Source organism: Podarcis gaigeae (assembly GCF_964106915.1).
Source record: "Podarcis gaigeae genome assembly, chromosome: 2".
Taxonomy (NCBI): Eukaryota; Metazoa; Chordata; class Lepidosauria; order Squamata; family Lacertidae; genus Podarcis; species Podarcis gaigeae.
The window spans coordinates 126159386-126185790 of NC_139679.1; the positions used below are offsets into that span (position 1 = coordinate 126159386).

Genomic DNA, 26405 nt, shown 5'->3' on the forward strand with positions numbered 1-26405 from the left:
GGGAGTGCCTGATCACCTCATCTGTCTCCTGAGAAATCTCTATGTGGGACAAGAAGCTACAGTTAGAACTGGATATGGAACAACTGATTGGTTCAAAATTGGGAAAGGAGTACGACAAGGCTGTATATTGTCTCCCTGCTTATTTAACTTATATGCAGAATTCATCATGCGAAAGGCTGGGCTGGATGAATCCCTAGCCGGAATTAAGATTGCCAGAAGAAATATCAACAACCTCAGATATGCAGATGACACAACCTTGATAGCAGAAAGTGAGGAGGAATTAAAGACCCCCTGGCCCCGGCCCGTCGGGAAATGGGGGTGAGACTGACCGGACCCCCCTCTCCCGGCAAGGGATTAAAAGGGGGGCATGTCCCCTTCCTGCCCCGGAGGGCTTTTTCCCAGGTGGGGGGGTCTCCTTCCTGCCCCGGAGGGCTTTTTCCCAGGTGGGGGGGGGTCTCCTTCCCTGCCGCCTCCGGGGATCGAACCTGGGACTTTTTCAGGAGAGAATCAGGAAAACGGAGCTGGTTTGGAAAGAGGAGAATTTGTGTCTTCTGGGAGGGAGGGGCCACTCATTCCTCCCCCCCCCCCCCGGTCAGTGAGCTCCGCTTCCTAGAGAGGCAGGGAGGGGGGCAAGGGGGGAGGGGAGGGGCCTGATCCACCTTCCCGGAAGAGGAGCAGCTCTGCGGAGGAGGAGGAGGAGGGAAAAGAGGTGCGAAATATATCTATATCTTGGGGGGGGAGGCGCTTTTCCTCCCCCTGAATCTGCAAACAGGGCAGCTGGGAAGGGGGGGCAGGATTTGGGGCGGGGGGTGAAAGGAAGGTGGGGTATCCCTCCCCTCCTCCTCCCTTCTGGGCATCCGGAGAGTGGGGGATGGGCTGGTTTAGGAGAAAGGAGCCCCTCCCCCCGAGGGGGCGCCTCCTTGGAGACCCCCAGCCCTTTGTCTTGCGGGGAAGGAAATGGGAATAGCAGAGCGAGCAAGGGAGGGGGGGAGAGGAGATGCTCAGCCACCCCCCCCCCCGAGAAGGAAATGGGAGGTTCAGAAACATACTGGGAGCCAGTGAAGATCCTTTAGGCATGTGTTGTTGTTTAGTCGTGTCCGCCTCTTTGTGACCCCCCTGGACCAGAGCATGCCAGGCCTTCCTGTCTTCCACTGCCTCCTGCAGTTTGGTCAAACTCATGCTGGTCGCTTTGAGAACACTCTGCTATGTACTGAAGTTCTCACCCTGGGCCAGCAGGGGGATACTGTAGATAGTTATGCAAATAAGGGATCGAAAGTGACATTCAGTGATTGGATAGTTTTAGAAAGTTGTTACAGTAACATTGTACTGGAGCTCTATATAAGCAGGCTGATTGAACCCTTCAGTTCAGTTCTGTCCTGGCCTGTGAATAAACGAGCTGTTTGAAGAATCGCTGTGTTGTCTGATATGTTCACCCACAACTTAACACTGTCCAACCATCTCGTCCTCTGTCGCCCCATTCTCTTTGTGCCATCTTTCCCGACATCAGGGTCTTTTCCAGGGAGTCTTCTCTTCTCATGAGGTGGCCAAAGTACTGGAGCCTCAGCTTCAGGATCATCTCCTTGCAGTCCATGGGACTCTCAAGAGTCTCCTCCAGCACCAGAATTCAAAAGCATCAATTCTTCGGCGATCAGCCTTCTTGACGGTCCAGCTCTTACTTCCATACATCACTACAGGGAAAACATAGCTTTAACTATACGGACCTTTGTCGGCACCTTTCGGTATACTAGGCCTAATTAGCTCTCCTTGGCATGCAGAGAAGCCTCTTGGCTGCCACATCACATACCTCCATCAATCACTCTCTGGCAGGGCTCCCGGCAAACAGCTCCCACAGCGAACAGCCCACAGCGCCTGGGCCCAGGACCGATAATGGAACACTATTGCAGGTCCCACGGCCTCCTCCGGCACTGGAACAGCTACGCAGCATTCCCAGAAAGGAGTCCTTGTGTTCTGGGACTCACAGCTGCTCTCTTGTGAGCGCCCGGTATAGCAGAGTAAAAGCAGCGCAGACGGAGTTGAGGAGGTACCTGGGCATACCTACTTTATTTCTACTAATTACAGATTAAAAACATAACAAATACATATGAGAGGAGCAGCCCTCATACAGACATCCTGTCTTGTCGCAAGACAGAGCAGAAAGAAAAAGTACAATAGCACCAGAGACGGAATTCACACAGACTGGCTTCCTTTCTCACAAAGGAAACAAGAATCAGATGGTCCTTGCAATGGGAGGAGTGAAATGCTAACACTTACCAGCAATGTATAGTTTATTCTGAGACAGGCTGAACTGTATAGTCGTGAAAAGCTCACACCAGCCTGCAACCAGCTATCTGCTGTGCATGTAAAATGGGAACGTTCAATCAGGGCTGGCCAAATGGGACTGGGCTCCGTCCCTTTACGCCTGCCCCCTCCCTTGCCGAGGGCGCCCCTGTCCAAGAGCAGGCTGGGGGGTTCTGCAGCTTTGGCTGGAGGGAAGCACCTCAGGGGCAGCTCCGCTCCTTTGCATGCGGAAGAAGGAGCTGGTTTCAGATGCCGGCAGGGAAGGAGGCGCCCCCCCCCGAAAAACTCCGGTGCGTGAAGCTTGCCCAATTTGCCCCCCTCCGCTCCGGCCTCCCCTGCTCCCACCCTCCTTCCGGGGGCGGCGGCTCTTCTTCGTAACTCTATGAGCAGACGCAGAGGGGGCGCCTCCTTGGAGACCCCCCGAGAAAGGAAATCGGAATAGCAGAGCGAGCGATGGAAGTGGAGGGACAGAGAGGACAAAGAGGTAAAGCTGTAGGGCGGGGAGGGGGGCGAAGGGCGGGGAGGGGAAGGGGGCAGAGACCCCCCAACAACAACAACAGAGGCCCCGATGCATGCAATCCGGCTGGAGATCGGGGCCCCTCCTTTCGCAGGGATTGCATTGCACGCCCCCCCCCCCCCGAGATCAGCCTTCCTGCCTTTTACTATGGGAAATGCGGCGGGGGGGTGGGGGCTTCCTGCAGAGGGAGCACCGACAGGGTTTGCATTGCAAGAGCTCCTTTGCAGCGCAAGGAGATGCTCAGCTGTCAAGAGATGCTCAGCTCCCCTGCCCCCCCCCCTTGGGCGCCTTTGAGGCAATAAAAATGGGAGCCCCCCCCCCGGGGGGTTGGGACTTGAACCCCCTGGCAGGAATCCCTGGGGCGCCGCGATCCTAGACTAGGTGGGTCCCCTTTGGGGGTAGAGTGGGGAGTCCATGGAAGGGTTAATGGGGGCGAGAGAGGCCTGGATGGAGGACCCCCGTCTCCCTCCTGGGATGGGGAGAGATTTGGCAGGAAGGCTGAGCCGGCCAGGGGGGCCTCTGGGGAAAGGGGACCCTGGGGGGGCGGAGGGAGGAAGGAAGCATCCCTGGGGAGGGATCGAAGCCATCTTGGAGAAAGAGAGAGGGCCTGGGGGGCCGCCTGCCTTGACTTCTCCCTCCTGCCCTGGAATCTGCCATGACTAGACCAGGGAGAGATCCCTGAGCAGGAGCCCCGATCCAGCCACCCTCTCCTCCCCTGTAGCTCAGTCCTTGCCCTGCCTCAGGTCCCAGATCAGGAGCTGCAGGGGGCGCTGGGGGCTGTTTGAGCGAGTCCAACCATGGGGGGAAAGAGAGGAAGCCCACATTATTATCCCCCCCCTTTGAGGCTTCTCTCTGGGCAACTCCAGTCTCTCCCACATCCCTGTGTTTCTGTGCAGAAGCATCTAAAGGGCTCCCCCCCCCCCCAGAGACACATCATTTTCCACCTCCCCCCTTCCTTAACAATTAGCTCTCCATATGTAATCCAATTTTTACTCATATTAGTTTTTTTAACACTCATAACCTCTAATGGAGACAACCAGTGTGGGGTTTTTGGCTCGAGTAGGTTTTTATACCTATCCCAAACTTCTTTCAGCGATCTTCAGAAAATGTGGTTCTCAAAGCCTAAATGACCTTTCTTCTTTCCAGACCATAAATATGTGTGCCACCCAAATCTATTGTCAAATCCTTCTAAATCTAGCAACTCCGTATTGTCTAATTTTATCCATTCCTTTAACCAGCAGATACATGATGCTTCATAATACAATTTCAGGTCTGGCAGGGCGAAGCCTCCTCTTTCTTTCGCATCTGTTAATAACTTAAATTGAATTCTTGGCTTCTTACCCTGCCAGATATACCTTGAAATTGTTCTTTGCCATTCCTTCAAAATAGCCGTCCCTCTGATTACTGGAATTGTTTGAAACAAAAATAATAATTTTGGCAGAACGCTCATCTTTATCCTTGAAATCCTTCCCCACATCGATAATTTCATTCGTCCCCACACCTCCAGATCTTTCTTTATTCCATTCCACACTGGCACCGTACTTTTCGCACCATAGGATGCACTTTTTCCGTCTAAAAAACTAAGGGGAAAAGTCTGTGCGTCCTATGGAGCGAATGCAGGGGGGAGGCAGGCAGGAAAAGCCCCCAAGAGCCCCACAAAAGCTTCACGCGGCTCTTGCGGGCTTTTCCCTAGGAGGGAGAAGGAACTGACACCGCCAGTCAGTCCCTTCTCCCTCCTCTAGAAAAGGCTTGCGCAACCTCTGCAGCCGGGGGGGGGGGGGGGCTGCGCAAGGCTAAAGAGGAAGCCGGGCAGCGAGCGCGATCCATCCCATTCGCTGCCCTGGCTTCCTCTTTAGCCTTGCGCGCCTCTCTGTGATCCACCAGAGGTAGATCTTAACCCTTGCCTCACCTAGGAGCTTCTCTGGGCAGGAATTCCCTCAGCTTAAGTGGGGTGGGGGAAGTGTGGCAGGGAGGGGGGGTACCTACCTAGACACTGAAGCCAGTGTCTCTCCGATGAAAATTGGGAGTGGGCATTGTGTGAAGTGGCTGTGGATCTCCTGCCGCAGAAGTGTAGGACTGTATAGAGTTGGGAGGGCCACCCGAGGGTCATCTAGCCCAGCCCCCTCACAATGTAGGAATCACAGCTAAAGAACGCCAGGCAGATGGTCCCCCAACCGTTGCTTAAAAGCCTCCAGTGGTGGAGACCTCCAACACCTTCCGAGGTCATAGAATTGCAGGGTTGGAAGGGAACCCCGAGTCATCTAGTCCAGCCCCGGTGGACAGCGGGCATGATCCACCCTGTTGCGCAAGGCTAAAGATGCTGCGCAAGGCTAAAGAGGAAGCCAAGGCAGCGAGCGGGATGGATCGCGCTTGCTGCCTTGTCTTCTTCTTTAGCCGCGCTGGAGAGGTTTAGCTCCTGGCTGGAGAGGTTGCGCGGCTATGGATCCCGCTCGCTGTCTTGGCTTCTTTGCTCTTTGGGGCTGGGGGGGTGGAACCCGGGCCTCCCCCGCAGCCCCGAGAAGCTCCGGGAGAAGCAGACAGGCTGCACGCAGCCTGTCCATTGCTCTTGGGGGATGGGGGGGAGATAATTTCCCCCCCTTGATTTCCCCCTCTTAAAACTAGGTGCATCCTGTGGTCCGGTGCGTCCAATAGAGCGAAAAATACGGTATATAATTATTCTGATATAAGTCAATACTCTTTGGGGTTAACCAAATACCAAGATATTTCACCTTCTTCATTACTTCTATTCCTATTTGCTGTTGCATTGTCTCTATCATTTCTTGATCCATATTTTTAGCAATTATTTTGGTCTTTCTCTTATTCAATTTAAAACCTGCCACTTGACCGAATTTCTCCACCTCTTCAAGAATATTTTTGGTGCTCTCTAAAGGTTCTTCCACCATTAAAACCAGATCATCGGCAAAGGCTTTAACCTTGTACTCATTCTGGCCTAATTCTACCCCTTTTATTTCCTTATTTTCTCTTATAGTATTTAGAAAGACTTCTAGGACCATGATGAATAACAATGGCAAAAGTGGACACCCTTGTCGCGTACCTTTGGTTATCCCTATTTCTTCTTAACCACCGGAACAAATTGAGTACTTAACCCGAGGTACCACTGTACTGCAGTTTCAATTATTGTTATTGTTATTTATTTATTTAATCAATCAATCAATCAATCAATCAATCTATTAGTTGCTTTCTCTTGCCCAGGGCAGCCCAAAGTGACTTACAACCAGTTGTTGTTGTTGTTGTTGTTGTTGTTGTTGTTATGTTCCACGGTGATACTCCAAGGCCTTCTTTGTCGTGTTTCCTGTATTTTGAGGAAAGAGAAAAGGCTGTACTCCCTGCTTATTTAACTTATATGCAGAATTCATCATGCAAAAGGCTGGGCTGGATGAATCCCAAACTGGAATTAAGATTGACGGAAGAAATATCAACAACCTCAGATATGCAGATGACACAACCTTGATGGCAGAAAGTGAGGAGGAATTAAAGAACCTTTTAATGAGGGTGAAAGAGGAGAGCGCAAAATATGGTCTGAAGCTCAACATCAAAAAAACGAAGATCATGGCCACTGGGCCCATCACCTCCTGGCAAATAGAAGGGGAAGAAATGGAGGCAGTGAGAGATTTTACTTTCTTGGGCTCCATTATCACTGCAGATGGTGACAGCAGTCATGAAATTAAAAGACGCCTGCTCCTTGGGAGAAAGGCGATGGCAAACCTAGACAGCGTCTTAAAAAGCAGAGACATCACCTTGCCAACAAAGGTCCGTATAGTTAAAGCCATGGTTTTCCCAGTAGTGATGTATGGAAGTGAGAGCTGGACCATCAAGAAGGCTGATCGCCGAAGAATTGATGCTTTTGAATTATGGTGCTGGAGGAGACTCTTGAGAGTCCCATGGACAGCAAGAAGATCAAACGTATCCATTCTGAAGGAAATCAGCCCTGAGTGCTCACTGGAAGGACGGATCCTGAAGCTGAGGCTCCAAGACTTTGGCCACCTCATGAGAAGAGAAGACTCCCTGGAAAAGACCCTGATGTTGGGAAAGATGGAGGGCACAAGGAGAAGGGGACGACAGAGGACAAGATGGTTGGACAGTGTTCTCGAAGCTACAAACATGAGTCTGACCAAACTGCGGGAGGCAGTGGAAGACAGGAGTGCCTGGCGTGCTCTGGTCCATGGGGTCACGAAGAGTCGGACACGACTAAACAACAACAAATGTTGTCTAGACATGTATTTAAATAATGAAGGTAACATTTCACAATAGTAAGCAGAATATAATATTTAATGTGAATCTGTAGTGTTGCTTCTGAATGAGGATGGACTGAGAGTGAGCTGGTGTTGGTGTTTGGTGGAGGGAGTTGGAAATGTTTGTATCTGGGAATGGAGAGTTGCTCAAAGTGGAGCTGAGACTGGTGGTGTTGCTTTGGAAGCAGAGTTAGATTAATATTATAGGAACAGCAGCATAACTCCCATTGTTATAATTGCAATAGTGGAACCAGGAAGACACAGAAAGATTGAAAGCACCTACTTATATGCCGAAGGTAATCTTGAAGCCCTGATCTATTCTTTTGATTTATAGATACATTATGTCAGATATAATGTGTATAGATATATTTGGTGGCAGGAGAAATAAAAGGGGCATTCCCTGGCATTCCCTTCCTCGTCTTCTCTCCAAACTGAAAGGTCCCAGATACTGAACTGTGCACAGTACTCCAAATGTGTTCACACCATAGGTCTGTTGAGAATTTCCATTCTCCCTTAAGGAGCAGATATGGGTTTGTTATGTGTCACATTTTGGTTTACATTCCATCACAGTATGCTGGGAACCTCCGTTGTGCGTATAGCTTTTGCTTTTCTCTGTCTCTCTGAGAATACAAAGAGAGAGACGGAATGTTTCTTTGTCCTGATTTATGATTAATAAATCCGTAGTTGTAGTATGCTTCCACAAGCCTCACGCCTATTCTGTGTCCGCAGTTCGCTCTGCTGATACAGTGTGCCCTGGCTTCGAAGCCTGGGCCGCTGATTTAAATCGGAGCAGAGGCTGATGGGTCTTCGCAGTGGGACGGCTGGAAGGAGATGACCCACCTGGGGCTAGCCAGCTGGCCTTGCGACCCTCTGCATGCCAACAAGATCTGCACTACAACCATTAGGAGAGTGGCAGGTGTATTTTCAATCGGTTCCCTAAACATCCCCAGCGTGAGATTTGCAGTTTCCCGAGCCAGTGGACACAGGGTCAACAATTTCCCAGAGTTACCTAACATGACCCCAAGGTCTCACTCCTGGTCCCTCACCTCCTCCTCATCAGCCCAACGTGCATCTGTTTAATCTTGTTGACCATGAACTAGAACCCTGCCAGAACCAATGGATGGTGCCAGCTTGGTTCTATGACAAAGGAACATGTAAAATGTCAAACATTAAGAACTTCCCTGGAAGGCCTTCAGAGGTCTTCCAAAAGTTACTTTCTCTCTTTGACATCTGATGATGATGATGATAATTATTATTAATAAATTATTATGGGGGCGTGTGTTCCACAGGGAGGGCGCCACTACCAAGAAGGCCTTCTGCCTGGTTCCCTGTAATTATGAGGGAACTGCCAGAAGACCCTCGGAAGTGGACCTCAGTGTCCGGGCTAAATGATGGGGGGATTTTCTTTTCCTTGTGTTAGATGGATGTTGAAACAAGGTGTGATTGACTAGGTCATGTCTGGATCACAGATTTCTACCCAAGAGCCACAATTGCTTTGCATTCACATACACTATGTGAAATATCACTAGTAAACAGAATAATTTAAACAAGGAAACCAACAACAGTATTAAAACAGAGAAAAACTAGATTAAAAATGACCCAACCACAAGATGAAAAGTCTCCCTACTAAATGAGGGAAGGGGGAGGCATGGGGGGGGGGGGCTTTTGAAGTCTCCCTGCTGGCAAGGGAATTCCAGAGCAAGGGCGCCTCTGTCTGTCTGGAATCCGTCACTGCCTCATCTCCAGCAGGAAGGGGGGATTTCCAGACTGGGACCCTTCAGTGTTAGGGGGAGGTGGGGCCTGGGTAGCTGGATGGATGGACATCAGCCTGCAGAAATGCACACCCCCCTTCCTTTCACAGGACTGTTGTGGTGTTGCATGTGTGTGACAAGGCAACACTCAAGATCAGTTCCCACAGCCAACATTACATCATTCCTCCACTGCCCACAAGAGGGCGATCTTTCCTCTACACATGGTGTTGTTGTTGTTTAGTCGTTTAGTCGTGTCCGACTCTTCGTGACCCCATGGACCAGAGAACGCCAGGCACCTCTGTGCCTGATTCTACACATGGTAGAATCCTAGAATTGCAGAGTTGGAAGGGACCACAAGGGTCATCTAGCCCAACCCCCTGGTATTTTGCCCAAAGTGGGGCTCAAACTCCTAACCCATAGATTCAGAGTCTCATGCTCTACCGGCTGTGCTCTAAAAAGGAGTTTCAGTTCAAGCAGAGACCAGAATAATTAGGGTTGCCATATTTCAAAAAGTAAAAACCAGGACACCCCCAAAACTGTAGAGCTTTTTTAAAGACATTGGCAGGGAGGAAGAACAGTCCTGGAGGAAGAATTATACACAGCAAATGGGAAGAAATCAGACTTTTACATACTGTATGGGTTGCAGGCAGTGGTGAGGGGGGTTTTATACAGCTTTCTTTCTAAAGAAGCAGGGAGAAGCTCCAAAAGCAAGATATCTGAGCAGAAATCAGGGCGAATGAGAAGAAATCCACTAATAAATCAGGGACCCCGGGGAATCTGCCTCCTTGGCGCCTGAAACTGAGGCGAGGCTCAGATTTCGAAGGGCGGGAAGTTGGGAAAAGGCGGGAAAAGTCGTTGCCCTCGGAGTCGCTGAGGGAAAGAAGCAGCGGGGGGAGGGGCGCCTCCTCTCTTGTCCCTCAGAGACACAACGGGGACCCTCCTGTGAGGGGAGCAGAAAGGGGTTTCTCTCTCCCCCCCTCACAACCCCATTGCGTTCCTCTCATGGCGGAAGGGGACCCCACCCTCTCCCTGCCTGGCGAGGGGGCAGCCGGGCCAAGGGGGTCTCTGGGCGCACGAGAGCCTGTGGGGAGGAGGGGGGAGAGGAAAGGAAGCGCCCCTTCTCTCTCAGGCAGCCCCATGTCCCTCCCCCCCCGAGGCTGGGTCCATCTCTGGGCTTCACAGAGGACCTTGCAAGGGAAACCTGGGCGGGGAAGGGGAGGGACCCCCCCTGGCTTCCCTGCGTCCGCCCCTCCCCCACTCTCCTGACCCACAGGGGGAGGGGCAGCCCTTCCCTCCTTCTCATTCATCCTCTTCCCTCCCCTGCTGTGGGGAGGAGGAAGGAGGGGGGCCAGGTCCCCATGGAGCCCCCAGAGGCAGCGCCGTCCCGTCCTCTTCCCATCCCAGCACAGAGAGAGGCTGCTCTGCGGATGTAGCTCTAGGGGCAAGCGAATCCCAAAAGGAACCGGAAGTGTTGCCGAGAAACGCGCCGGGAGTTTCCAGACCGGAAAAGAAGGAGGGGCGTCGCTGAAGAGCCCCCCCCCGTCGCCGCCGCCCTTTCTATTGCAAACCAGGAAAGCGGATTAATCTGGAGCCAGGGAGGCGGAGGACCAAGAGGTAAAGAGGGAGAGATAGGGGGGAAATAGGGGAGGAGGGGGGATAAGGGGAGACCCCCCGTAAGGAAAGCGCCCTCCCTGGGGCCCGTCGACAGGGGCCCCGATCCAGGCCCCGACCCAGGGGGGAAGGGGGGACCCAACACCTGCAGGGATCTACACCTGGCAAGATCTCCTGGGCAGCAGCAGCACCGCCAGACTCCCCTTTCTCTTTCCTGGGGGGCCGAGAGATGCTCAGCTGCCCTGCCCCCCCGGGACGCCTGGGCGGGAAGGGGAAGGAGGACCCCAAGCATGGCTGGGGGTGGGACTGAGGCCCCCCATTCTCCCTGGGGTCGTGGGGCGCCTGGCTGGGGAAACGGAGAGAGGGAGTCCAGGGAAGGGTTAATGGAAGGGGGAGGAGCCTCGACAGAGACCCCTCCCCTTCCATCACATCTTATTCCCCAGCCTCCCTGCTGGCAGTCCCAGATCATCATTGCCATACAGGATTGTCCTGAATACCACCATTTGCTAGCCAAGCCCAAACCCAAAATTCCCACTGTGATGATGATTGATAATATTGTCATTTATCCATTTTAGACCCCTAAGTAGTAGCAGCTGCCAGGACATTGTCCTGTTCGCCTCCGTATAGTTCCATCCTTATTTCAAAACAAAAAATTCCTTCCAGTAGCACCTTAAAGACCAACCAAGTTAGTTCTAGGTATGAGCTTTCGTGTGCGTGCACACTTCTTCAGATACACATCCTTATTTCAGACATTGTGATAGATTGCAATCAGAGTGGATTTGATATAAATCAAATTGAGTTCCTGGGTAGGCTCCGTGTACTTTCCTATTGCCTGTTCAAAGTTTCTAACCGCATTAGTCACCATATCAATCTTCTGTCCTAACTGGTCCAGTAGGGCATTTATTTTGCAGAGAGCCCAAACGTGCTTCTGGAGACATTGTTCTACAAGGTCACAAGTCCTTTCCCACGATTGTAATCTGTAACAGCTGCAAGCTCCTGAAGTTGGTTACAATTTCACAGTCTCCCTCTAGGGGGAAAATGTCTGTTTCTTCTTTCTTTTAAGAACAATAGCAACAAAGTTTCTTTTTTAAGATATTCAATCAATATTTGTTCCTTTAAAATGCGAAAGGAAACAATGGAATCCCTATGTTACTTTTCTTTTAACTATCTGTCAAAAACATTTGTCTCTTGTCAATGAGCTTCAAACGTCAGTCCTGACACTCCACTGCAGGATCAGGACGGTGGAAAGTTACTTTACTTTAAACTCACTTCTGCAGGTTTAAACAGTCCCAGAAAGAATCCCCCTTCTTTTCCTGCCACCGAAGGGGGGTTCCACAATTTTAAATGATGAAAGTCAATCCTTTAAAGGTAATTTTCTGAGCTCTAGTTTACGTTGTCTTTGCTTTGTTCTGACTACAAAGAAACGGAAGGCTGACTTCCTGTATAGACCTTCCCGTTTCAGTACCGAATTGAAATAAATTTTGAGTCCAATTCTTCTCTACTGGCCAGTCCTTATTTAAGATCCAGTTGTTCGAATTTTAAGTACTCACGGGTGATTCTTTAGATGCCAAATTGTCCAGGAAAAAGGCAGCGCTCTCCGGCAACGACAATGCGGCTTCACTCCACGGAAAAAGCAGTAGACTCACAGCACCGTGCCACCTCCCCCTCTTCGCTTCGGAGCCCGTTAATGGGTTCCTTTGCGGGTTGGGGGGGCGCTAAATGTGCCCGCCGAGTCCCATGGCCACAGGCTTCGTCCACCTGTGATTTTTTAAAAGGTCCCCGCTTCGCAGTAGCGGATACGACCCGTTTCGCGGGGAGCTAGTCCCTCCAGTTCAGAGGGAGGCAGCCATTGCCGAAGGCGCCACCCCGGAAGACCTGGCTCCTATTACAAAGAGATCTAGTTGATATTCTAGAAAAAAGTGTGGCTAAGATTCTGAGTCACAATCATGGCTGAGAAATACAGCCAGGGAATATGAAACTGATTTGAAGATTGGTTTCTTCTTTACACTTTATTGTTGTTATTGCTATTATTATTATTATTATTATTATTATTATTATTATTATTATTATTATTATTATTATTAATTACATTCAGGAGGACATACCACGGATTTCATCTTCTTTCTTTTCTTTCCAACAATCAGTGTTATTCACCTTTAATACCTTTTTCAGTGTCACACATATTTTTAGCTTGTGATCTTCAAATGAAGAGAGTATAACAATTTAATAAATAATTCCCAGTTGGAGCAGAGCTAGAATATCCAGAAGCCCTTGGCCACCCAGGGCAAAGGAGGAAGAACAGTGAGAGAGGCCTGGACAGGGAATCTCCGCTAAGATAAGCCAGTGTCAGGAGGCAGGTGCGAGACCCAGTGGCATATAATTATTATAAATCATAATTGGGGTGGGTGTCTCAATCTGGCCTTCCCAGCGGTCAGGCTCCAGCTGCTTTCCTTCTGCATCTCCAGCTCTCTCCATTCAATAATGCAAGGCTGAGAGATGGAGGTCCAACCCCAATAACATTCTCCAACTGAGCACTCCTTCAACCGACCACAAGCACCAAGCCTTGTCACTAGACTTATATATGGGTCTCCCAAAATGGTCAGTATGAGGCCAAAGGGAATGTGCAGGTGATGAATGAAGATCTAGAGGTCGAAGGGGACAAAATGCGGCCCAAGGGGTGGAGCATTATAGTGCAGCGGATGAAGAACTTCATGATGAATTTAGGATCCTGATTAATATTGGCCAGGTTCATGGAACATAGAGCAGCTCCCGTTCCTGTGAGAAACCACTTTTTATAAAACATAAAGCCCACAGTTCAACCGTATTCTAAGATAATACTGCTTCATAATGCTTAATTAAGGGTTATAAAAGGCTGATGATGCATGACCATTATTTTACATTATTTCATTTGCCTTTCCTAAAAATTTGGAACATATGGAGGACAGGAGAGATTGTAAAAGACGTTAAAATAAGAGCAGGTGCTAATTGTAATAGTACTTTGTTCTCTTCCTAGAAAACAAATAGGATTTTCTCCCCACCCCATCAAAAGAAGACAATGGAGAAGGCAGTCAGAATTCCGGTGGACCATGTCCAATGGAACTAACGAAGAAACCATTTAAATACATGGAGTGTGAAAAGAGAGAACATAAACAATTTGAAAGTATGGAGTGTGGAAAGAGCTTCACTGACAGTGAAAAACTTAGAAAACATCAACGGACTCTCACTGGGGAGAAACCATTTAAATGCATGGAGTGTGGAAAGAGCTTCAGTCACAGTGGAGACCTTAGAATTCATCTACGGACTCACACTGGGGAGAAACCATTTAAATGCATGGAGTGTGGAAGGAGCTTCAGTCAGAGTGGACACCTTAGAATTCATCTCCGGACTCACACTGGGGAGAAACCTTTCAAATGTATGGAGTGTGGAAAGAGCTTCAGTGGGAATGGACACCTTAAAATTCATCAACGGAGTCACACTGGGGAGAAACCATTTGAATGCATGGAGTGTGGAACGAGCTTCAGTGGGAGTGGACACCTTAGAATACATCAACGGACTCACACAGGGGAGAAACCATTTGAATGTATGGAGTGTGGAAAGAGCTTCAGTCAGAGTGGAGACCTTAGAATTCATCAACGGACTCACACGGGGGAGAAACCATTTAAATGCATGGAGTGTGGAAAGAGCTTCAGCCAGAGTGGACACCTAAGAATTCATCAACGGAGTCACACGGGAGAAACCATTTAAATGCATGGAGTGTGGAAAGAGCTTCAGTCAGAGTGGAGACCTTAGAATTCATAAACGGAGTCACACTGGGGAGAAACCATTTAAATGCATGGAGTGTGGAAAGAGCTTCAGTCAGAGTGGAAACCTTAGAATTCATCAACGGAGTCACACAGGGGAGAAATCATTTAAATGCATGGAGTGTGGAAAGAGCTTCAGTCAGAGTGGAAACCTTAGAATTCATCAACGGAGTCACACAGGGGAGAAATCATTTAAATGCATGGAGTGTGGAAAGAGCTTCAATAGAAGTGGACACCTTAGAATTCATCAACGGACTCACATGGGGAGAAATCATATAAATGCATGGAGTGTGGAAAGAGCTTCAGTCAGAGTGGACACCTTAGAATTCATCAACGGACTCACACAGGGGAGAAACCATTTCAATGCATGGAGTGTGGAAAGAGCTTCACTGATAGTGGACACCTTAGAAAACATCAACAAACTCACACAGGGTAGAAACCATTTCAATGCATGGAGTGTGGAAGGAGCTTCAGTACAAGTGGAATTCTTACAAAACATCAACAAACTCTTATTAATAGATCTTCATAGGTAAGTCTTTTTCCTTCCATATTTACTTTTTTAATCATTGAGATATCAACTGGCGAAAGCCACCAGGGTGTTTTTTCCTCTAGGAGCTTTTTGTTTTTCTCCCAGACTTCATAAAGAGGGCCCCTAACGATGTGGCTTGTGAATCCTTTATGTGATTTTCCTTTATTTTGCCATAAATAAAAATGCCAGCTAAACCTATTGTCAAACCCCTCAAGATCCAACAAATCGGAGTTTTCCAAATTAATCCAATCCCTAATCCAACAAAGACAGGCTGCCTCAAAATATAATTTCAGGTTGGGAACCGAAAAACCCCCTCTCTCTTTCCGGTCTGTCAAAAGTTTGAACCTAATTCTTGGCCTTTTTCCTTGCCATATAAATTTTGAGATAGTTCTTTGCCATTCTGTGAAAAGTTTGGATCCTCTAATCACTGGTATGTTTTGAAAGAGATACAGCATTCTTGGAAGTAAGTTCATTTTTATTGCGGCCATCCTTCCCGTCCATGAAAGTTTCACTCTACTCCAGGTATCCAGGTCTTTCTTTATTTGTTTCCATGTCGTAAGATAATTATCTTGTATCAGATTTATATTTTTATTAGTTAGCCAAATTCCTAAATATTTTATTTTTTTTGCCACTTTAATTCCATATTGTGATTCTAATTTTTCATTTTCCTCTTTGCCCAAATTCTTCGTCAGCATTTTAGTCTTCCCTTTATTTAATTTAAAGCCAGATACCTTGCCAAATTCTTCTAGCATCTCCAAGGCCTTGCCCACACTTTCTTGTGGGCTTTCCAGTGACAGCATCAGGTCGTCCGCGTACGCTTTTAGCTTATACTCTTTTGTTCCTAATTTGATCCCTTGGATCTCTGATGTAGCTCTTATTTTATTTGTAATTGCCTCTAGCGCCATAATAAATAAGAGCGGGGATAGAGGGCATCCTTGTCTAGTTCCTTTTTCTATTTTAAATGAGTTTGTTAGGTTGTTATTTATTATTAGTTTCGCCGATTGTTTCGAATATATCGCTTTTATTCCGTTCATGAACTCGCCCTCTAGCCCCGCTTTTTCCATGCTCTTCTGTAGGAACTGCCAAGAGACATTATCAAATGCCTTTTCAGCATCAACAAAGATCAGCGCTGCGGGTATCTCGCTTTTTCTTTCCAAGTACTCAATTATATTTATGGCATGCCTTACGTTATCTCTAAGTTGCCTGTTTGGAAGAAATCCTACCTGATCTTTATGTATTAATTTCACTAGGCATTTCTTAAGCCTATTTGCCAACACCTCCGCAAATATTTTATAATCATTATTTAATAATGAAATGGGTCTGTAATTCTTAAGGTTCAGTTTGTCCATATCTGGTTTGGGGATCATCGTTATATAGGCCTCTCTCCAAGACTCTGGTATTTTCCCTTCTTTTAATATCTTATTCATGATGTCACAAAGGACTGGGGTTAATTGGTTCTCTAATGCTTTATAATATTTCACTGATAGTCCATCCGGTCCCGGCGCTTTCCCTGGTTTCATCTTCTTTATTGCTTCTTAAATCTCTTCTATTTTTATAGGGTTATTTAATTGAATTTTTTCTTCCTCCGTTATAGTCTTCCCGTTATAATCTTCTAGATATTTTTCTATTTGAGTTATTTCCTCATCTTCTTTTTTATACAGCTTCTCATAATATTTCAGAAAGTTCTCCTTTATCTCTTTTGGGTCTTCAATTAGATGTTCTTCAACTTTTATCTTGTTTATTACTCTTTGCTTTTGCCTCCTTCTCAGCTGCCATGCTAGTAATTTACCCGTTTTGTTAGCTGACTCAAAATATTTTTGCTTCATTGCTTTAATTTTCCATTCTATTTCCTGGTTTGTTAACATTGAGTATTGCGATTGTAGCAGTTTAATTGTTTGCCTATTTTGTTCGTCCTTCGGGTTTACTATTAATTTTTTCTCGCATTCTTTTAACTGGTTAAGAGTTTCTTCTTTCTTTTGTTCCCTTACTTTCTTCCTATAGCTGTTTTGCTGTATAAAAAACCCTCTTAAAACCGCTTTACTAGCATCCCAGACTATGTCTGGGGTTGTTTCATTATTGAGATTCAGGCTGAAATATTCTTTTAAGGTGTCTTTAGCTTTTTCTACAACCTCTTCATTCTCTAATAGGTATTCATTCAATCTCCATCTAAATCCACCCTGTGATCTACCTTTTATTTTATTTCCAGTGCAACCGGGTTATGATCCGAGAAGGTTCTAGGTTGGATTTCACACTTTGTAGTTCTTAGCGTAAGCTCCCTAGAGACCCAAATTTGATCAATTCTACTCCAGCTCTTATATGGTTCTGAAAAGAAGGTAAATTGCTTCTCTATTGCATGTATCAGGAAGATGTTGGAGATCACGGAGGAAGGAGGAAACGAAATACAGATATTCAGCGTTTTCAGGGGAGGGGAAAGAAGAGGAAAGTGTCCCCCCCCAGATAAGACTCCCATCCTCCCTGGCCATGGGCCATCCTTGCTTGGGCAGGTGGTACTTTGAGTCCAACCACATCTGGAGGGCCAGAGGTGCCTCAACTCAGCATAGACGGTTCCTCTAGGGCTCAGTGTTACGTGGGAGTTGGTGGAACTGGATCTTAAGGGTTTTTGACAAATTTCCTAGGGATTATGATTGGTATCCAGACCCTAACACTATAAATCCAAGGTGTCCCCACTGAGCAGTTTATCTTATTTTTTTTTTTTTAAATAATATTTATTCAGGCTTTAAAACACTACAAAAAACAACAACAAAAAACACAATACAAAAAACAAGACATTTCCAAGAAAAAATGCAAAAAATATAAAAGGAAAAACAGACAAAAAGGAAAAAATAATAATTAGAAAATACATACAGAAAACAGAAAACAGAAAAAACAAGTTAAACCTTTACACAATTTTCCTTCCATGACCCACCTCCTCGACCTCCTCACACCTCCCCTCTTTGTTTTCTAGTTCAAATAGATATTTCAGCAAATCCTTCATCTTTATTTTTATCCTAATAATTTATCTTAATATGCTGTAATTTTCCATTCTCTCTTTCACCAATTAGGCATCCACCTTTACTTTATTTAATCTTATTTCTCATTAAAACTGACATATTTAAACCTATTCTCTTAAGACATTTCCCCTAGGGTCATAAAAATTCCATTCCACGATTTCTCCATCTCTCACCAATTTCCTTTTTTTAAAAAAAAAAATATTCTCAATATATATACCTCAGACTCCCAACTTTCTTTCACTGTCTCCCCTCCCCGGTCTCGGCCCCTGCCAACAGTTCCATCGGCTTACAACAGTCCATCAACTTGGAGATCTTAAATCCGAGGCTCTTAACTCTTTTTCATGTCCCATCTGCCAATCTTCTTGATAATCTTTAAATTAAAAAGCAGTTCTTGGGGGAGCTCCAACCCAACAATAGTCATATTCCTTCTTATCAAGTCTGCCAGATTTCCATAATTAAAGATAGGGCCCATAAAGTATTCCCAATCTTGTTTCACACTTCTTCCGAGTCCAAAGGCCCCAGAAACTTCGGTCCCCTCCTGGCTCAAATTCATATCCCAAAAGTCATTTGATCCCCACATAGGGTGATCTCTCCACTTTTCATTTTCCAAATCAAGCCAGGCTCCCATCTCCAAAAATTGGCTTCTCCTAATTAGTCATATAAGGCCTCAACTTGTAATCCTCCAATTGTCTCTGTAGGGTTAAAGCTCCCCCTTGCATTACTTTAACAACAACTCTCTCCTTCTCTGGTACTTCAATTTGTTCAATTGAGAAAGATTCTTGTGCCGGATTCTTGTCAACTTCTTTACTAATGCCCACTTTTGTTCCCAAAATATCAACGTTGGTAGCCATGGCACCTATCTGTTCATGCAACTTTCCCAACAGATAAAATGTCCTATTCAATACAAGCGTAACTTTTTTCTCCACCGACATCCTTGAAATGTCCAAGGTCAAAGCTAGTTTCTCAGAGTTTTTATCTTTAGGCTAATTTCCCAGCTGCATTCTTGTGACAATGTCCCAAAACTCCCTCTAGAGGAAAGCCGTCTATCAATCCTTCTAGCACAGTCCCAAAAGTCTCAAAAGTAAATTAATAACAATTCCAGTTACCTTTCCTTCTTTTTAAACACAGAAATGGACAATGGAAACAAAGTCTTTCTTTGTATCTTAACAGCTAGCTGTCAAATTTGACAGCTGTCAAACCTGTCTATTCACTGTCGATGGGCTCCTCGGGGACCTCTCCCGGGTTTGGAGACGTGACGCTTCAGTTCCTAAATTTTACCTTCTCCAGCAGGCTTCCCCTGCTTCCAAAGGGAGTGTAGGTAATAGTTTCAATCAGTGAAGTTTTAATCCTTTACGTAGAACTTTCCAAGACCTTAGTTAACAAACTCTTTGCTTCAGTCTATTTACAGAAGAGGGAGGTGGACTTCCTGTTTAGACCTTCCCCCGTTCCTTGTCAAATTAAATTGTTTTAAAAACCTAATTTCCCGTTCTACTCACGGGTTGTTGTTTGAAATCCAATTGTCCACAAGAAAGTCAGCACTCTCCAGCAACGGCTGTGCGGCTTCACTCCGTAAAAATAGCAATCGATTCAAAACACCGTGCCGCTCACCCCACGTCGTTTCAAAGCCCCCAAAAAGGGCTTTCCCTGTGGGTAGGGGGGGCGCTCCTGGTGTCAGCCGAATCCCACGTTCCCAGGCTTCCTCTGCCTAGGATTTTTGAACGGTCTCCTCCTTCGCCGCCGCGGCAAGACCTGACTTTCGCGGAGCGGGTTCCTCTAAGTCAGAGGAGCTCCGCCATTGCGGATGGCTCTAACCCGGAAGTCCCCCCAGTGAGCAGTTTATCAACCCTGCTGGCCGCTGGGGAAGACCTTCTGAAGGAAATGGTTTGCCCCCAAAGTTCCTTCCTTCCTTCCTTCCTTCCTTCCTTCCTTCCTTCCTTCCTTCCTTCCTCCGCTGCTGCCCACACTAAAGGAATGTCTGGATGAAATCCCAGGGATGTTTGCCTCCTATTACAAAGAGATCCAGTTGATAATCTAGAAAAAGGTGTGGCTAAGATTCTGAGTCACAATCATGGCTGAGAAATACAGCCAGGGAATATGAAACTGATTTGAAGATTGATTTAATCTTTACACTTTATTATTATTATTATTATTATTATTATTATATTACATTCAGGTGGACACACCACGGGTTTCATCTTCTTTCTATTCTTTCCCAAAATCAGTGTTATTCACCTTTAATACTCACCTTTTTCAGTGTCTCACAGATTTTTATCTTGTGATCTTCATATGAAGAGAGGTATAAAATTTAATAAATAAATCCCAGTTGGAGCAGAGCTAGAATATCCAGAAGCCCTAGGCCACCCAGGGCAAAGGAGGAAGAACAGTGAGAGAGGCCTGGACAGGGAATCTCCGCTAAGATAAGCCAGTGTCAGGAGGCAGGTGCGAGACCTGGTTGCATATAATTATTATAAATCATAATTGGGGTGGGTGTCTCAATCTGGCCTTCCCAGCGGTCAGGCTCCAGCTGCTTTCCTTCTGCATCTCCAGCTCTCTCCATTCAATAATGCAAGGCTGAGAGATGGAGGTCCAACCACAAGAACATTTTCCAACTGAGCACTCCTTCAACCGACCACAAGCACCAAGCCTTGTCACTAGACTTATATATGAGTTTCCCAAAATGGTCACTATGCACCTCCTGAGGCCAAAGGGAATGTGCAGGTGATTAATAAAAATCTAGACGTCCAAGGAGACAAAATGTGGCCCAAGGGTTGGAGGATTATAGTGCAGCGGATGAAGAACTTCATGATGAATTTAGGACCCTGATGAATATTGGCCAGGTTCATGGAACATAGAGCAGCTCCCGCTCCTGTGAGAAACCACTTTTTATAAAACGTAAAGCCCACAGTTCAAACATATTCTAAGATAATGCTGCTTCATTAACAATAATTAAGGGTTATGGAAGGCTGATGATGCATGACCATTATTTTACATTATTTCATTTGCCTATTCTAAAAAATTGGAACATATGATGTGTGTAATATTCCTTTGTTCTCTTCCTAGGTTTCCTTTCCCCCTGCTCCTCCCTGTTGAAAGAAGACAATGGAGAAGGCAGTCAAAATTCTGGAGGGCCATGTCCAATGGGAATAACGAAGAAACCATGTAAATTCATGGAATTTGAAAAGAGAGAGGAGAAACAATTTGAAAGTATGGAGTGTGGGAAGAGATTCACTGACAGTGGAACACTTGGAAAACATCAACGTACTCACACTGGAGAGAAACCATTTAAATGCATGGAGTGTGGAAAAAGCTTTGGTTGGAGTTCAAACCTTCGTATACATAAACACACTCACACGGGGGAGAAACCATATAAATGTAAGGAGTGTGGAAAGAGCTTCAGTCAGATTGGACACCTTAGAAACCATCAACGAACCCACACAGGGGAAAAACCATTTAAATGTTTGGAGTGTGGAAAGAGTTTCAGTACGAATAGAGGACTGAATATTCATCATAAAACTCACACTGGGGAAAAACCATTTGAATGTATGGAGTGTGGGAGGAGCTTCATTGATAACCGAAGCCTTAGAATCCATCATCAAACTCACACAGGGGAAAAACCATATAAATGTATGGATTGTGGAAAGAGATTCAGTCACAGTGAAACACTGAGAAAACATCAACGGACTCACACAGGGGAGAAACCATTTAAATGCATGGAATGTGGAAAGAGCTTTATTGATGGTACAGCACTTAGTATCCATCATCAAACTCACACAGGGGAAAAACCATTTGAATGTATGGAGTGTGGAAAAAGCTTCACTTGTAGTGGAAAACTTAGAATCCATCAACGGACTCACACAGGTGAAAAACCATTTGAATGTATGGAGTGTGGAAAGAGCTTCACTTCTAATGGAGCAGTAAGAAGACATCAAAGGATTCACACAGGGGAGAAACCATTTAATTGCATGGAGTGCGGTAAGAACTTCACTGATCGTCAAACACTTAGAATCCACCATCGAATTCACACAGGGGAAAAACCATATAAATGTGTGGAGTGTGGAAAGAGCTTCAGTCGGAGTGGTGATGTAAGAAGACATCAGTGGACTCACACAGGGGAAAAACCATTAAAATGCATGGAATGTGGAAAGAGTTTTATTGAGAGGAGAGAGCTGAGAACCCATCATCGAACTCACACTGGGGAGAAACCATTTAAATGCACCGAGTGCGGAAAGAGCTTCAATCGCAGTGGAACACTTAGAAAACATCAATGGACTCACACAGGGGAGAAACCATTTAAATGTAAGGAGTGTGGAAAGGGCTTCACTAATGTTGAAAATGTTAGAAGACATCAACGGACTCACACGGGAGAAACCATTTAAATGTATGGAGAGTTGAAAGAGTTTCTTTCAGAGTGGAACCCTGATTTCACACACAGGAAACTTAGACGACATCAACAGACTCACTCGGGGACAAGCAAATAAATGTATGGAGTGTGGAATGAGCGTCAGTAGAAGTGGAAACCTTGGCATACACCAGCAAACTCAAAGAGAGAAAACCACTTACGTATATGGAGTGTACATAGAGCTTCAGTCCTGATGTTCTTAGAAACCATCAATGGACTCGCAAGGAGGAAAAGCTTTAAGAGTTGAAACCCTACAATCCACAAACAGAAAATCATAAATGGATTGAATGGAAGGAGTGTGGGAAGTGTTCCAATTTCTTTATATATAGATAATTTTATTAATACAGTGGTACCTCGGGTTACATATGCTTCAGGTTACATACGTGTCAGGGAACTGCCATCAGTGCCGGAGGGAGAGAGCAAGCTCCAGAGGGATTCCAGAGAGCCTTCCAAGATGGGGAGAGGCAGCCCATCTTCTGGGGAAGAGAATCAGCATAGAACCAGTGGAGTAGGGGGGCAGATGTGGGAATCGGCGAGGCGGTCCCATGACTCCTTGCCGGGGACCAGCGGGGAGAGTAAGGGTCCTCTGCTGCCCACACCCTCCTTGCGCGGAAGGCTTCCGCGCAGGGAGAGTAGGAGGAGACTAGGCGTCAAAGAGCTTCTTTGCTGGAAGAAGTTTAAGAAACGCCCACTGACGGATTCTGCCAGCCATTGAGACAGCCACGGGTGAGTGGCTGTCCGGACAGAAAAGGTTCACTCAGACAACCCAGCCAGGTGTTGGCACCGGCTTGCGCATGAGCAACCCCTAGAACCATTACAATACGCTTCAGGTTAAAGACTCCCCTAACCCAGAAATAGTGCTTCAGGTTAAGAACTTTGCTTCAGGATGAGAACAGAAATTGTGCTCCGGCGGTGCAGCAGCAGGAGGCCACATTAGCGGTGCTTCAGGTTAAGAACAGTTTCAGATTAAGAATGGACCTCCGGAACGAATTAAGTACTTATCCTGAGGTACCACTGTATATAATTTTATTTATAAATTCCGTTCAAAAATAGCATTCACTTCTGGGTTGTTGGCATTTGAAATCACCAAACATTCGACTTCTGAAGCATTCTACAACCGAGATTCCACTGAGAATCCAGCAATAGTGTGTTGTCCAACGATATCCATTCTTTTAACCAACACAAAGAGGCTGCCTCGTAGTAGAAAATCTAGCAGTGCAAAGCCACCTCTATTTTTAGTATCTATCAAAATTTTATACTTTATTCTTGGTGTTTACCCCCTGCCAGAGTAATCATGAAATATCTCTTTGCCATTCGTTAAAGAAGCTTGTAATATTTATTATTGGTATCATTTAGAATAAAAACAGTATCTTAGGTAAAACATTTCTCTTTATGGTTGAAATCCTTAGTAAAAGTGATAGTTTCATCCTCCCCTATATTTCCAAATGTTTTTAACATTTTTTGATACTCTAATGTAATTGGAATATGTTGTAATTCAGTGTTTTTCAAATAAACCCTTATTTAGTCTCCATCTATACCATGAACTCTTTTCACCCCTCATTATCATCCATTTTGAGTTTTGATCTGATATAGTTCTTGCCTGGATCTCTACAGTCTTTAATCCTGTAGGCAGTTCCTTCAATATCCAGATCATGTTTCTTCTTCCCGCAGAATCCTTTGAATCAGAAGAACATGTTTACTCTTGTTCTAATGGGGGTCTGAATCTCCAAGCATCTGGGTTGGCAAACTAAGGCCTGTGGGCCGGATCAGGCGCAATTGCCTTCTAGATCCGGCCTGCGGACAGTCCGGGTATCGCCGCATGGATTGCCAGCACGCACGTTCTTTCCCTCTCCCTCACCCGGCGGCGCTTTTCTCCTCAGGGATGAGCAATCTTGTCCCACACCGGGTGCCATCAACGGGGGGAGTCGGCTCACCCGCCTGCCTGCCTCAGAAGGGTGGCGCTGGGAAGGGGGCGATGTGACTGCCGGCTGCTGCTGCGGCTGAGTTTTCCTCCTGCTCCTCCTCCCTCTCCCTCAGTCTGCACTTCCTTCCTTTTCTGCGCCCCTTCTCCTCACGCGCTTTCTTCAGCGCTTTCTTCGTCACCCCCTCCCTCTTTCATTCCTCCCATGGCGTTCAGGGGGTTTGTTGCAGCGGCCGCAGCTGCCGCTTGCGGGTTGGGAAGCAGCAGCAGTTGGTGGGTAAAAGCTCTGGCAACGCCCCGGTTCCCCTGCCTCCGTCCGTGGCTCTGCCAGGGCTTCTACTTCTGTCTTCACCGGCCAACGCAGTCTCCAACCTGCCCTGGCACCTGGCTGGAGAAGCCCAACTGGGGCTATTGGGATGACAACTGGGACAGGTAAAGCCAAACATCTTCAGGCCTCTTTGTGGGTGGGCGGGCCAAAATCGCTCATCTCCCCCCGAAATATAGTCCGGCCCCCAACAAGGTCTGAGGGACAGTGGACTGGCCCCGTGCTGAAAAAGTTTGCTGACCCCTGATCTAGTAGATCCATTGTTGTAACCATATCAAAAAAGTATTTGGTATTTTGCCTTCTTTTGAGACACTTTCCCTCAGTGTTCTGTCATAGTCCAGTGATACTACTCCATTAAATTCACCCGTAATAATTATATTTCTGTCATAAACCTCAGACATACTTTTCTCCAGTAGTTGGAAGAAATCTCAAGTGAAAAGTGGCTTTGAATCTGAAAGTCCCAGTCCCAAATCTTAATCCTGCCACCCTAAGATACTATAAGCAAGCCCCACATTCCTCTTTCCACCTGCAATAGGGAGGTTAGAACAGCACTTAATACTCTGCAAGGATCATAAGAGCCACAATTGCTTAAAATTGCAGGGAGAGAGAGAAAAACTGGATTTGAAATGACCCAACCACAAGATGAAAAGTCTCCCTACTAAATGAGGGAAGGGGGAGGCAGGAGGGGGGGCTTTTGAAGTCTCCCTGCTGGCAAGGGAATCCCAGAGCAAGGGCCTCTCTGTCTGTCTGGAATCCCTCCCTGCCTCTGAATCCAGGGGGTGGTCTTTTAATTGGGGGGGAGGGCTGGTGTTTGAAGCTGGGCTTGGCTGTTGGGGGGCTTAGCTCAGCAATGCAGCAGTTGCTCTGCATGCAGAAGGACCCCGGTTGAGTGCTTGGCATGCAGAAGGAGGCCCAGAAGGAGACCCTCCCCCTCCCTGCCGCCCCCAGTGAGACTCCCCGTGAGGAGGAGAGGCAGTTGGGGGACGGGGGCCGGGTCCCCATGGAGCCCCCAGAGCAGGAGGACCAGGAGGTAAAGAGGGAGAGGAGGGGGGAATAGGGGAGGGGGGATAAGGGGAGACCCCCCCTAAGGAAAGCGCCCTCCCTGGGGCCCGTCGACAGGGGCCCCGATCCAGGCCCCGACCCAGGGGGGAAGGGGGGACCCAACACCTGCAGGGATCTACACCTGGCAAGATCTGGGCAGCAGCAGCACCGCCAGACTCCCCTTTCTCTTTCCTGGGGGGCCGAGAGATGCTCAGCTGCCCTGCCCCCCCCTGAACGCCTTGGCGGGAAGGGGAAGGAGGACCCCAAGCATGGCTGGGGGTGGGACTGAGGCCCCCCATTCTCCCTGGGGTCGTGGGGCGCCTGGCTGGGGAAAGGGAGAGAGGGAGTCCAGGGAAGGGTTAAAGGAAGGGGAGGAGCCTCGACAGAGACCCCTCCCCTTCCAGCACCCCTGACCCCCCTTCTCCCCCCCTTCCCTGATGACACTACCAGGTTATCTCTATTTACTAGGACTCATCTCCATACTTTGGATTGTCCTGAGTACCACCATTTGGTAGCCAAGCCCAAACCCAAAAGTCCTGCTAGGATGCATCTTGGCTTCCCTGCTGATGAAACTGAGTGTGTGATGATTGATGATATTTTCATTTATCCATTTCAGACCCCTAAGTAGTAGCAGCTGCCAGGACATTGTCCTGTTCGCCTCTGTATAGTTCCAGCCTTATTTCAGACATTGTGGCAGATTGCAATCAGGGTGGATTTGATATAAATCAAATTGATTTCAATCACAATTTACGGTAAATCACTAGTCAGTATGTTGTTGTTTAGTCGTTTAGTTGTGTCCGACATAGACAGATAATTATGAAATCATTCTGAGGTTTAATAAGTTAACTGTGTATATTTGGACAACATTTCTGCTGTAATTTATTGGAAGGAGAAAAATAATCATTTCCTTAGTAACAACTTGAACAATTTATTTAACTAAAACAATAAT

The 26405-nt window shown here is 46.9% G+C and overlaps 2 protein-coding genes and 1 long non-coding RNA gene across 6 annotated transcripts in view; 2 read left to right on the forward strand and 1 right to left on the reverse strand.

The window, feature by feature from the left end:
* LOC310838151 overlaps positions 1-26405 on the reverse strand; it is an 83717-nt gene that overhangs the window by 35770 nt on the left and 21542 nt on the right. The window lies entirely within an intron of this gene.
* Positions 435-25346, forward strand: LOC310837741 (uncharacterized protein). 4 transcript variants are annotated; one of them, XR_014560607.1, is made up of 3 exons: positions 435-709; positions 20831-24554; positions 24849-25346. XR_014560607.1 is itself a non-coding variant. In XM_083724793.1 (2 exons), exons 1-2 carry the CDS (start codon positions 2752-2754, stop codon positions 22144-22146), a joined length of 1347 nt encoding a protein of 448 aa, XP_083580919.1. In that variant the 5' UTR covers positions 2697-2751; the 3' UTR covers positions 22147-25346. The 4 variants fall into 4 exon arrangements, 2 of the variants coding, with proteins under 2 accessions (XP_083580919.1, XP_083580920.1); XR_014560608.1 differs by lacking the exon at positions 435-709 and adding an exon at positions 2697-2782; XM_083724793.1 differs by lacking the exon at positions 435-709 and adding an exon at positions 2697-2782 and having other exon boundaries at positions 20831-25346.
* The window catches only part of LOC310838004 (uncharacterized protein), a gene marked incomplete at its 5' end in the record, with an annotated part of 117012 nt that continues 104130 nt past the window's right edge, over positions 13524-26405 (forward strand). The window contains one exon of the mRNA XM_083725325.1: positions 13524-14185. Within this exon, the coding sequence (XP_083581451.1) occupies positions 13524-14174 (651 nt within the window). The 3' untranslated portion in view covers positions 14175-14185. The remainder of the gene's footprint in view (positions 14186-26405) is intronic.